Below are 13,860 nucleotides of genomic sequence, written 5' to 3'. Positions count from 1 at the left end.
AGGTGTGTTGCTGTCACTAAATGATAATGATAGATCTAATATGTAAGGTTTGCGTTTTGCAACTGTCTTCAAATCCCACTATGGATTTTCTATGGGGTTCAAGTCAGTAGACTGTGATGACCACTGTGGAATAGTGGAAAATAGACGATCTACAACCTCACAGCGAGTTGTGGTGTGATACGCTTTGAGCTTGTAGATCAGCTATTTTCACATTATAGGCCTATATAATTTTGACAATGACATATGAATCCAGCAATGCATTGATATTAAAATGAAAAAGTACTTTGTAATTTGTCAATTTGAATTCTTGAGTATACGTCCTTTGTCCACCACTGATGAAATCAGGGAATCTAAATTAAAGTGGCCGACATGTGGATTATTGTTATATAATTACCATATGGTTATTGTTATAATAATAATAATAATGTCTAATTAAAGCAGTCATAATCACAAGTAAGACGCGCGAACGCGGGAAGCGAACGCAGCTCGTAAATTGCAAAAACAACAATTAGAATAAATTACGTAATTTAAGGGTTTTTTTAAGTTCTCTTTTTTTTGTTTAAGATTTCTTTTAAGTTAAGTTTTTTTTTTAAGTTAAGTTTTTTTTAAGTTTTTCCTTTTAAAGTTTTTCCTTTTTAATTTTATTTTTAAGTTAAGTTTTTTTCTAAGCTTTTTTTTAAGTTTTTCATTTTAAAGCTTTTCCTTTAATTTTTTTTTTAAGTTAAGTTTTTTTTTAAGTTACGTTTTTTTAAGTTTTTCCTTTTAAAGTTTTTCCTTTTTAAGTTAAGTTTTTTTTAAGTTAAGTTGTGTGTGTGTGCGCGTGCGTTTTCCTTTAAGTTTTTTTTTTAAGTTAAGTTTTTTTTTAAGTTAAGTTTTTTTTAAGTTACGTTTTGTGTGTGTGCGTGCGTGCGCGTGTGCGTGTGTGTGTGTGCGTGCATGTGTGTGTGTGTTTTTGTGTGTGATACAGCTGCGCCCTCTGGTGGTGGGCGGGTGACACACACACACAGACAGACAGACATGATCTGCTGGGTCTCATAGTAAATGCTCACTGCGTTCGCAACTATGGATCCTGGTGGATCTCTAGTCTACGGTGACACAGGCGTGGGTTGGGTGTAGGGTTGTTGTTTTTTTGTCTCTGATTAATGTACTGTTAAACTGATAACTATGCTGAGTATCTCAAAGGTTGTGCTGTGAGAAGGATGCAGGGCACTTATAAGCTTTTAGCTTCAGCCCAAGACTTTTGATCACCTTCACCTTTGTTTTTTCTTTGCTGATGTAAAATGTGTACTTGATTCTGTGAAGATGTTCAAATAAACTAAACTAAACATATATGGTCATACCTCGTGACATCACGCCTTGTGACACGTACGTCACGCCACCTCATCATGCACTGACCTCATCTAACCTTACCTCATCTAACCCTGGATAACCATACATGAAGAAGTCTGGATCATCACCTAGATCTGCAGCCAGCCAGCAACTCTACATCTGACCTCAAATCCATATATGGAGCTGGCCTGTTCTGACATTCCATATGTTGATCCTCCCCACCCATCCTTCCTGTTGTGACATTCCATATGTTGATCTGACCTCATCAAACCCTGTACACTCAAGACACGCTCCATATATGACCAGTACAATTACATGACAGGCAGATGTTGGTACCTGCAGTGCATTTCTGCCGGACGCACCTCCGACGGTACCTAAGCGCCAGCTGTAGGGTTTCAGCTGAGAGCCGTCCTGGCCTTGCCCCTTGCTCACCAGGTAGTGACCCCAGACTCTGCATGGCAGGGGCGTCCTCCTCCCTGAGCCAGGCTTGCACCTGACCGCATTCCTGATGGTTGAGAAGCGTAGGTTGATGTTGGAACCTCTCGGGCCGCTTCCCTCAGGCCCACTTCAGCCAGTACCTAAATACCAGCTGCAGGGTCATCAGCTGGGAGCCATCCTTCACTGATGTTTCGCCCCTTTAATCACCAGAACATCTCAGGATGTTGGGGCAGCAGTCAGGGACTTCTCCCTGCCGCTCCCTGCAGCTGGATTTCGATAATCCGGTTCTTCACTGCGGGGCATCTCGATTCCCCCAACTCCTGTCTTTTCTTCTCAGCCAGAGCCAGAAACTTTCGCTTCCTCCGAGAGATCCTTTAGGACCTTCTTAGCCTTTGCTGCCATGACACCGATGTCCCTCAAGAAGCGGTTTGTTGAGAGGCCAGCATAGCCACGGTAGCCAACTTCTACTTCCAAGTGCAGAGAGCACTGAGGGGACAGGTGCTCAAAGCCCACAAAACGGCACATCTGTCGGTTTTTGGGGTGGTCTTTTTGTGGGGATCCCTCGTGCCATTTCACTAGCCTGGCTAATAAGCCAGACTAATATCACACAACACTGTCGCGGTATATCAGTCTGGGCTGGCTCCACTTGGATTTCATTTCCCGGGGGTCGGGTTCAAACATTTTCTCTTTGACGCAATTGGTCAGAGCTACTGTCAGTCAAAAGTCTCAAGCATTGAACGTCACTGTACCAAAGCCCGCCCATATTGCATACCGTGTCCCGATTGGTCCGACCTGTTCTCGATTGTAGGAAAGAGGCGTGCTACTGAGCCTCGCCAGACCGAAATCCGCTGGTAGGCAACTTTTTTTTGCCAACGGCTGATTCGGTCTGGTTTATTAACCAGGCTACCATTTCACACCAGAAATGTAGTGCATTGGATGTCTTATTCTAATGGGGTAAGGTGTTTCACTTGGTCCATGTCATTGGACCGTAAAATAAGCAATAGGCCTGCGTTCTCATTACCATGTAAAAATGAAAAGGGCCATGTTGGGCAGGCCATTAAAACATATATATTGTATTATTTTTTTGGGGGGGGGGAAATGGCAGGCACCAAGACGCTACGACCCTCACCTCCATTTACCATTTACCAAGACCCAGACATACTAAAACACCCATTATGAACAAACTGATGTATAATGTATACACTATTTAATAGAGAAAATAGCAGATCTACAATTGTTTACCTATATATAATAAATGGGTGCCAAATACATATTTTTTACACCTTAAATGTCTAGACATTTCCACCAAACCTGTGGATATCCTTGTCATTCTGGGCATAAATAATACGTTGAATATTTGCATGATAAAGCACACACAGAGGACTTGTAGTGATGAAACCTTTATTAAACAAATTAAAAACATATAAATACAGTACGCATTGTATTATGAACGACCCGCCAACAGTATGACTTTTTACATTGATGTACATTGAGTATAATTTGTCAGGATTCTGTGTTCCTTGTTCTCTCATTCTGAAGGGATCAAAGAAAGAATATGTTTTTGTGTTTTGTTTTGTTTCGTTTCCTTGTTTACCTCGAATGTCTGGTTTAGTAATGTGAAATAAGGCTGAAACGAGACTAAGTTACACTTTTTGTTCACAGCACACACCTGATATTATTGATATTAAATAATGATGATGATAGTTAAATAGAATCGTTTAACTGTGATGCATATGTGGCTTTGTTATGGTCTGAAGGTACATTATGTAAGATGTAGCAACACCCCTGATCTACACAAACCCAGCAGCTTGTGAGCACTTTACTGCACCATCATTTACTGCATATCAATGAACATAATTATTGCATGAATGTTAATGCATAAGACTTGTTAAATGTTGACAAATGTGGACACACACTGATGCTCATATTGTACTACCAGTAACCTATGAGCTGGAGGGAATAATGCAACCTAAAATAAAAATGAAATTCCATCATGTTGAATAGAAAATAAGATCCATACACAAGATAAAAATCACACCCGTGTGAACTGAGTGGTGCAACTCCCCCCCCCCCCCCCCCCCCCCTCTCTGTCTCTCATTAGCAGGCAACAGTGCAGCACTATCTTTCTCTCTGTTTCTGGCACAACAGCGCCACTTTTGGTACTCATTGGTACTGGTGCACATAGTCACATAGGCGGACACATAGGCGGACACGGACATTGCTGTTCGTTGGAGTGGTTGCACCACTCAAAAATTAAACTCCATCACAAGGAACTATTAATGTGTATTTTATTCAGTCATGTTGATGTTGTCAGATTATACATGTAATTCCTCTGCTTTTGCATCATTGTCATCCTGGATTAGATTGACTGATCATTATGTCTTAAACTGAAGGCTTTTTGCCTGTATGAGTCTTCATGTGTCTATTTAGATTACCCTTGTGAGCACAGCTTTTACCACATACTGTACAAGGAAATAGCTTTTCGCCTGTATGAGTCATCATGTGTGATTTTAGATGACCCGCCCGAGTAAAGCCTGTACCGCAAACTGTACAAGAGAATGGCTTTTCGCCTGTATGAATCCTTGTGTGGTTTTAGCTGACCCGCCTGAGAAAAACCTCTACCACAAACTGTACAAGAGAATGGCTTTTCACCTGTATGAATCCTCATGTGTGGTTTTAGCTGACCCGACTGAGAAAAACCTCTACCACAAACTGTACAAGAAAATGGTTTTTCGCCTGTATGAATCCTCATGTGTCTTAAATGTGTGTTTTAATGTGTGTTTTAAATTCCCCTTTAGATTAAACATTTTGCCACACTCTGTACAATTAAATCTTTTCTTCCCTGTGTGACTCCTCTTGGAGTCAGTTTGTTTCAATGAGTTCAGGTCCTGGGACAGCTTGGCTCCTCCCACATTTTGTGTGTTTTGTGTGAAGAGAGGAGCTGGTTGTCACTAGTTGGTTGTGATGTTCCACAGTCCTCTACATCAGCCTGTGCTTTCATGTGTACAGTTGAGGTGCCGGCTACAGGCTCTGTCTCTCTGTTTTCATCATCATCTTCACTTTTCACTGCTAGTAATGTCAACGCTGATCCACCAGCCTCTTGTCTTTGAAGTAGCTCCACTTGTTCATCTTTAATCTCTGGAGCTTGTGGTTCCTCCTGGACCAGACTGGAGCTCCTCTCCTCTTCAGGTGGAACCTCCTCTTTACACACAGGGACGTGCAGGTCTAGGAGCAAAGGCCCTGCAGAGTATTAAAAAATACATCCAGATTAGCTTGTAGAGCGACTATTTTCGGTGCAAAGGATACATTTGGCTTTACACTACCTGACCTACAAGCAAGCTCACAGTGCGTTGTGATGAGACACACTGTGGACTTTATCTTTCGGCAGAGCGAAACTGTCGTCAGAACTTCTTCTGTTCGGTCATGACTGTCGTTTTAGGTAATGCAACACAGTTGTAAGAACGAGACGGCATATTATCAAATGTAGCATATTTGTCATTTACACTTAAACGCCTCGTTTTGAATGATGTTGATATGGTGCTGCACTAGTATAGCCTTTGCGTTATTGATATGTTTGTGGTCTGGTGGCTGGAATTTTGTTGCATTTCAAAAACCACTGCTTGCAAATTATGTCTCATGATTACACACCTAAGTAGCCTACCACACCCGTAGTGAGCATGTTTTTGGGGGGTTTGCGTTCTTGTATTCTTGTTATCGGACCCTACAAACCATCCCGCGTGCTCAGATCAGTCAACGCAGGGAAGCTGGAAGTTCACTAAAAATGCTGGGACAGCATGTGGACGCTCCACACATCCCAAACTCTTCTCCCTTCTGGCTCCACAACTATGGAATGGGCCTGGGCAGGCTTAGTGGTCCAGGCACCTTGGCTGGTAATCCAGCATGACAGTGTGCCGCGGGTTCGAGTCCCGATCCCGACAAACTTTACTGTCTGTCTTCCCCCATCCCTCTCCCTGTTTCCTGTCTACCTACTGTAAATCTATCAATAAAGGCAGAAAAGACCCAAAATATCTAAAAGGGGAAAAAAATGACGTAACTTAGATAGCATTTAATGTTGACATTGCACTCTATAGTGTATACACATAGTTTCATTGTATAGCACTCATTCTTGAGATAAGGGACAACACTTTTTTCAAATCAGATTTTTTTTTTAAAGAAACATTAAACTCAAATGGATGTATTTGTAGACACAGGTCTCAACTACCAATCTTGAGAAGGAACAGGTTTTTCGTGTAATATTTTTTTATGCACTTCATAACTGATTCATGTCAACTCCGTCAGACACACTAAAATCCCTTTTATTTTAATTTGATAATTTCAACAATAATATAAACAACAATTATAATGGCTTTCAGTAGGCAAGTTAAGTAATACAATTAATTTAATATTGTTTTGTTCCAATATCACACTATTATGAAATATCCCATTTCTCAAATCCTTCATTTGCAACCTATACTTTCAATATTATAACATAAAAACCATGTAAAAGAAAAAAGCATCATTACGTAGCATTTCAGTTGGTGTTTCAATACATAAGGACAAAATATTTGACATCGAATCATCCATTTCTTTGGAAATAAAACAAAAACATCATGTGACCAACGTCTGACGGAGTTGACGAACATCTGACGGAGTTGACAAGTTGAACTGATTTAGGTTCTAGACCACCTAGGATCTTGATTCTGGTGACTAATCCCACATTTTCAAGGATGAGGAATACAGTGGTACTATTTAGATTTGCCCTGTGACCATGGCAGCCATTTTTCAAAATGGCCGCCACCTGCTGTTATTTTACAATAACTCAAGTTCTACACCACCTAGGATCTTGATTCTGGTGACTAATCATACATTTTCAAGGATGTGGGATACATTGGTACTATTTAGATTTGTCCTGTGACCATGGTAGACATTTTTTAAAATGGCCGCCAACTTTCTGTTATTTCCCAATAAGTTCTACACCACCTAGGATCTTGATTCTGGTGACTAATCCTACATTTTCAAGGATGAGGAATAATGCAAGCTAAAATAAAAATAGAATTCCATCATGTTCAATAGAAAATAAGATCCATACACAAGATACAAATTAAACTCCACAAGGAACTATTAATGTGTATTTTATCCAGTCATGTTGATATTGTCAGATCATACATGTAATTCCTCTGCTTTTGCATCATTGTCATCCTGGATTAGACTGACTTATCATTGTGACTTAAACTAAAGGCTTTTTGCCTGTATGAGTCTTCATTTGTCTTTTTAGATGACTTTTGGAAACACAGCCTTTACCACATACTGTACAAGAAAATGGCTTTTCGCCCGTATGAGTCATCATGTGTCTTTTTAGATTACTTGTGTTAACACAGCCTTTACCACACACGTTACAAGTAAAGGGCTTTTCCCCTGTATGAGTCCTCATGTGTGTTTTTAGATTACTACTCTGTGTACAGCCTTTACCACAGACGTTACAAATGAAGGGCTTTTCCCCTGTATGAATCATTGTGTGCCTCGTCAGTTTTGTCTTACGATTAAAACAGTTGCCACACTCTGTACAACTAAAGCGTTTCATCCCTGTGTGACTCCTCATGGAGTGAGTTTGTTTTGATGATTTTAGGTCCTTGGACAGCTTGCTGCTCAAAGACAGTCTTTGTCCTTCCACATGTGTCTTGTGTGATTTCAGTGTGTTTAAAGTTGACTGACCATCACTGGTCTCCCAATCATCACTGTCTTCAGTGTCAGATTCAGAACAGTGTGAAGAGAGGAGCTGGCCGTCACTAGTTGGTTGTGATGTTCCACAGTCCTCTACAACAGCTTGTGTTTTCATGTGTTCAGTTGAGGTGCCGGCTACAGGCTCTGTCTCTCCGTTTTCATCATCATGAACATCTTCACTTTTCACTGCTAGTAATGTCAACGTTGACCCATCAGCCTCCACTGGTCTTTGAAGTAGCTCCTCTTGTTCCTCTTTAATCTGTGGTGGCTGTGGTTCCTCCTGGACTAGACTGGAGCTCCTCTCCTGTTGTTCAGTAAAAACCTCCTCTTTACACACAGGGAGTTGCGGGACGGCTAGAAAAAAGACACAAAGAGAGAAAACATTTAATGTTTGAACTTTGCATTTTTCCAACGTAGTGTTTCCTGTTTCATAGCTTTGGTAGTGTTGGAGGAACGTAATCTTCTCCATTTCGAAATCAAAGGGCTTGACATTCCATTTTTGAGCCTCTTGTCCTTTGGACAAGAACATTTACTCACTTGTCCAAGTAAAAATTCATGTACTTGCATATTTTGTTTGTATTGTATTGAATATAATGTTGCATTTGAATAGTTACTAGAGCGGACGTAGTTGCATTTGAATAGTTACATTTGAATAGTTACTAGAGCGGACGTAGATGCAATTGAATAGTTACAAATAAGTATTAAGTGTTCAACAGAAGGTTATGACCAGGCCCGAACGCAATATGCGGTTCTGATGAAATGTTCTGATGAAAACTCAGCGGAATTACCGGGGAATTTGAACACGTTCATCTTGTAGTTTACTTTACCGGCCAGCGTGATTTATTTGGGTTAAGCTGCAGTGGACGCACCCTGCCCCTCCCCTCATTGCTGACTAATATGTTGTGAGCTGGTCTGGACCGACTGGACGATACTATTATATAACTATCAAAAGAAGATGTCGGAAGTCCTGTCCGATTTATTTGCAGAGGAGTTGACTGGCACTGCCGAGTCATCGTCATTCAATTACTTTTAATTGGACGGGGGTTGTTGTTTGCCAACACTCATGGATTACCTCCGTTGTCAAGCCTCTGAACTTGAAGCATAAAAACAGGAAGGCGAGTGGTTTGGGTAAGTAGCATTTACATTTAGGCTACTATTGTATTTACTAGCTGGTTTAGGTTAACATCCTGAAGTAAAAAAAAAGAGAAAAATGTGCCCACTGCGTCATTGATCGCTCCAAGAGCTGAGCACCGCGACTGTGCGAGAGAAAGCGAAAGAGAGAGTGTGTCTGTTTGGAGAGAGCGTGCGTGCGAGCGAGATAAAGTGAAAGTGTGTGTGTGTAGAGAGCGTGCGTGCATGCAAGCGAAGGAGAGAGAGGGAGTGTCTATTTGGAGAGACTAGTGTGTGTGTGTGTGTGTAAAGTGCGTGTGAGAGAGAATATGAATGTTTTCTCATGCCAATAAAGCTCCTTTGAATTGAATTGAGAGAGACAGACAGAGAGAGAGAACCCCCTTAGCTGAGAGAGATGAAGCGGGATCCAGGGACCCCATATAAAATTGACGAAATCGAAGGTTTGACTAATAGATCTTACTTTGTTGTGGTACTTTAAGGTTTATTTAGCTTGTTTAGAGTTATTTTTGTTCCAAACACATTGATTATAGTACTGGATAACTGTCTAAAACCTAAAAAGAAAAAAAAAAATGATTTTCCTCCGGAATCACAGCAGAAAAACTGAAAAAAAACCCTGCAGATTCCGTTTGGCCTTAGTTATGACAAAAGAACACTACAAAAATGAAGAAAACTGAAAACAATAATTGACACAATCACTCAAACAGGTTGTTGGAAGTTTCAACAAAGATGATCCAATACTCCAGGTCTTAAAATGACACTATGTTTAGTTGATGCATGATTTGCATAAATGCAATAATGTCAAACACGGGTTTAAGATTACAATTTCTCCAAAAATACCATTTTTATTAGGACTCCCACCCGTGGGCTCTGGGACCCACTGCAGACCTAACAACATCACTGTGGTACCTTCTGTTTCCTAGACGGGCTCTCTACCCATTCAGCTGTCCCTCTCTAAAGGCCACTAGAAAAACTAGAATGATATACATGTGAGTGAATAGCGAGCGTGACAACAGCCCCCTTCATTGTATTCCCCCCAAAAAAATATATATATAGTATAAATAAATAAACACGTATTCAGAATGACAATTACAGTCACCAGAACCAAGGATGGGTGTTTTCTGTGCATCTACGATGGTTAAAATTGAGTTTGAAGTTACAAGGGGGTTGTATAGGAAGGGAACTTCATAAAAATGAATATAAAATATCTAAATACTGAATGGAGCATATTAAAAACTGTCACAAAAGCCTGAGTAGACGATAACATTACCCACAATTATTTTGAAAGTGAAATATCCCTTTATGTAAGTAAACAAAACAGCACATACCTATACGGTACAACTTTACTACAGGTTGCATCTTCGCATCAAACAGTCCACGTCTCTGGTCCACCTCTGGCTGTTCCTCTGACACCGTTGAATGTATTTTGGAGGCCATCTCTCTAGATACTGTAGACCTCTCCCTGTGGTGCTCTGTGGAAATCACCAGTAGAAACAACATGTACTTATCATTCAATAAGGGTTTACTGAACAACTGAACAACCAAGAATAGTCTGGTGACCACCGGAGAGACGGGTGACAGCCGGAATGTAGACGGCACCCGGGAGCAGTATGGGTTGGCGCCCCAGCCTGTGTCTTCCGTGAGGAGGAAGCCCAACAAACCCACGGTGAGGCCTTTAGGAGGGCCATTCAAGCTGCAAGCGGAGCCTACAGCACCACCGTTGCTCAGGTGGAGCCTGCAGCACCACCGTTGCCCAGGTGGAGCCTACAGAACCATTGTGGCTCAAGAATCCACCACTCCTGAATGAAGTGTCTGGTGCTGATTGATGATTAGAACCTTCCTGGACAGATCACTTAACCCTTTGAGTGGTCCAGTGGTGCATGTACGTTGTATGTTATTTCTTGACAGTTTCCTGGGGGGGTTCACATAGGTGTGCAAACTGGAACGATATGGACACAATTTTATACCTCACCATTTATGCCAAAAATCTTAATCGCTATACATGATTATGGGTTGTGCTATACTTTCGTTGCGGCACGAGCGGAAACAACATGCTTTGTGTCTGTCTGTCTTTTGGGGGACCATGAGTTACCAAACTATATATTTATCGTTAGTTGCTGAATGACCCTTTAGTCTTGTGAGAACGAAATAACGAAAATACATCGCATAGATGCACCTGGGACGTATCCTCCGTGATGTATCCCAAGGTCATCAGGGTTTAGGGTCTCGCGAACATCATACCCCTCACTCGGGTGACCCAGCCGAGTGATCAAGTCCCGAATTACGTCCCAGTAGCTACCCTCGATCTAGACTGGAACTCACCTATGCTTTCTATGGCATAGGCAGCTCCCGCCAGTATCCGCCGGGAGAAACTGCAGGACTGCAGGACATAGCTAATTAATTCGAGCGACAGAGAGGAGAGTGTGTGTGTGTGTGTGTACGTGTGTGCGTGTCTGCATCAATTTAACAAAGGTGCAGACCAGACTCCCAGCACCAGACACTTCATTCAGGAGTAGTGGATTCTGAGAATAATTCAATTTTTTCTCAGAATCTAATTTTAATTAAAATGTGTTTTACCTGAGAGAGTATCGCACCACATCTTCCTATGTAGTAATGTTAAAGTTGACTCACCAGTCTCCTCTTCCTGTTCTTCTTTAAACTGTGGAGGTTGTGGTTCCTCCTGGACCAGACTGGAACTCCTCTCCTGTTGTCCCTCTTTAATCTGTGGATGTTGTGGTTCCTCCTGGACCAGACTGGATCTCCTCTCCTGATGTTGTGGAGATTGTGGTTCCTCCTGGACCAGACTGGATCTCCTCTCCTCATATTTAGATGAAACCTCTTTACACACAGACAGGAGCAGAGCAACTCAAAGATGACATTTATTCTCTTATATGTTGTCAGGATAACCCTTGTTTCAAAAGTGTCTCGAGTCTCTTCACAACGCCTCGCAGAGCAAGGTGTTGTGAATAGAGCCCGACATCGGTCTCACCGATGTATGCCCGATATCGGACATTAATTCACTGATGTGGCCGAAGTCCTCATTAACATCAGTCCTCATTACATCATTAATGTAAACTACACTTGTCTTTTAGAATGTAATAAATGGTAAATGGTGCATTTATATAGCGCCTTTATCCAAGGCGCTTTACATAGATTGTGCATTACATTCACCCATTCACACACACATTCATACACCGATTGCGGCGGAAGCCATGCAAGGTACCAACCAGCACATCGGGAGCAATTTGTGGTTCAGTGTCTTGCCCAAGGACACTTCGACATGTAGACAGGAGGAGCCGGGATTCGAACCGCCGACCCATGGATCATTGGACAACCTGCTCTACCTCTTGAGCCACAGTCGACCCTTATGGCGACTTATGAAACACGCTCTTTTGGTTTGATATTAATTAATTTCTAACACCTGCAGGGAATGGATTTAAAAGGCACTGCGCGCGTCGTGCCTCCGACTCTGGAGCCTAGGCTGCAGCAGCAAACTCTGCCCTGCGAGTGACTGTCATAAATGGAAGTCCAGCTGTCATTCTGGACCCCTCGCCCTGAGAAAATGTCGTCCATGTACAGCCCGTGAAAATATATGAGAGATGTTTGAAAAGATGACATATTTGAATAAACAAGCGTTTTCTGCCAGAACATTTACATGGATAACTAGAGGACAATATCTCACTCCACGTCTTTGGACATATTTATTGGGCGAGTACAAACGGAGCATGGAACACATTTATAGAAATTTCATTGAAATGTATTGAAAAGATTTCCAGCACAGGATGAAATCCTGACATAATACACATACAAACATAAATAGTCTGCATTCTATGATCCTATAGTTTACTGAGACGCTAGATGAGACGCTACACTGTCTCTCTGCATTCTATGATCCTGTAGTTTACTGAGACACTACACTGTCTCTCTGCATTCTATGATCCTATAGTTTACTGAGGCACTACACTGTCTCTCTGCATTATATGATCCTATAGTTTACTGAGGCACTACACTGTTTCTGCATTTCTATGTATTTATTTTACACCAGATTATGTCTTTTCTATGACAGTAGTACTAAATTGATTGATTTAAATTGTTTTACATTTACAGACATGTCCACTGAACAGCCTTCCGCTACTGCTGCTGTTGCTGCGGATGCTATTGAGGCTGCTATTTATGCTGTTGTTTCCATGGAAACAGGTAAGATAATGCACAAAACAAAATCGTGTTTATAGTTTTTAGTCATCACAGGTTACAGTAAAAACAAAAGTGGGTGAAATTAGCTTCATACATTTACTTATTTTATGGTTTTGTGTATTCCTGTCTTAGATGGGGAGTCTGCAACTCCGGGGTGGTCTAGTGTCAGGTGACAGCCGACCGAGATCCCCTTTACGGCACAGCCTGGGCGGGCCTGGGAGGAGGTGGGTGTACCCCAACTACCAAATGTACTTGAATTACTTTTTTCCCGCCTTTTGAATACTGTAAAGCTCAGGTTTACATACAGTTTGCACTGTTTGCACTACATACAACTGTTTGCTACTAGAAATGATTGCACAACTGTGTATATATTTATATATTATAATGTAAAAAGTAAATTTGATTGATTGATCTGAGGTGTGGTGGAAATAAAAAGGGACTGGCATTCACAGTTCACATCATAGTTATGCCTGCTGTCTATTCTGCACACTATTCCCAGATATTTGTTGGACGAAGCGTTATAAAACTACTTATAACTCCAAAATGGAAATGATAGAAACTTTTGGATGCATGTTTCTTGAAACTAGGTTTTTGTCAAACAGATTTGAGAAAAATGGATCCACAGAGAATGTACTGGTCGGACCATGTGAACATAATATATATTAAAAAAATACCCTGGAATGCCTGTCTGAATCACACACAAAAAGTGAGTTTATATCATGTTGCATTTTGGAGTTATGGACCGTTGAAGATGGATCGGTGTCACTAAATACATCCATCAGTTGAAAAAACATGCTATAATCTGTGGTTCATATCTATATAATGGAAAATGTGAGCTTATTTTTTTTAAATTATTATTATAGTCGACACCATAAGGTTTAATTTGAGATATGTCATCGATATGTAGTCCTAGTAGAAAGTACTTTGAAAGTACTTTGTTTCACTAAAATGCTCATAACTCTTTTTCCAAAGTGCTGTTTTGGGTGAAAACCGGCTGTATTCAACTGCTTACAGCTTCATACCGGTACATTTGATCAACTCAGTTTATTT

At 41.2% G+C, this 13,860-nt stretch overlaps 1 protein-coding gene across 2 annotated transcripts in view; it reads right to left on the bottom strand.

Annotated features, from left to right (window-relative positions):
• Positions 1-4,590: 4,590 nt before the first annotated feature.
• Positions 4,591-13,860, bottom strand: part of LOC306919451 (uncharacterized protein) — a 55,641-nt gene continuing 46,371 nt past the window's right edge. The window contains exons 4-6 of one of the 2 annotated variants that reach the window (XM_079532230.1): positions 9,945-10,088; positions 7,480-7,842; positions 4,591-5,007 (exon numbers count right to left, since the gene is read on the bottom strand). In XM_079532230.1, the coding sequence (XP_079388356.1) occupies positions 4,649-5,007; positions 7,480-7,842; positions 9,945-10,088 (866 nt within the window). In that variant the 3' untranslated portion in view covers positions 4,591-4,648. Of the gene's footprint in view, positions 5,008-5,986; positions 7,843-9,944; positions 10,089-13,860 lie in introns of those variants that run through there. The other variant, XM_079532231.1, reaches the window with a different exon arrangement.

This window comes from Electrona antarctica, assembly GCF_951216825.1.
Source record: "Electrona antarctica genome assembly, contig: scaffold_25, whole genome shotgun sequence".
Classification (NCBI taxonomy): Eukaryota; Metazoa; Chordata; class Actinopteri; order Myctophiformes; family Myctophidae; genus Electrona; species Electrona antarctica.
The sequence above is the reverse complement of the archived record's forward strand: the minus strand, read 5'-3'. Positions and strand labels throughout refer to the sequence as shown.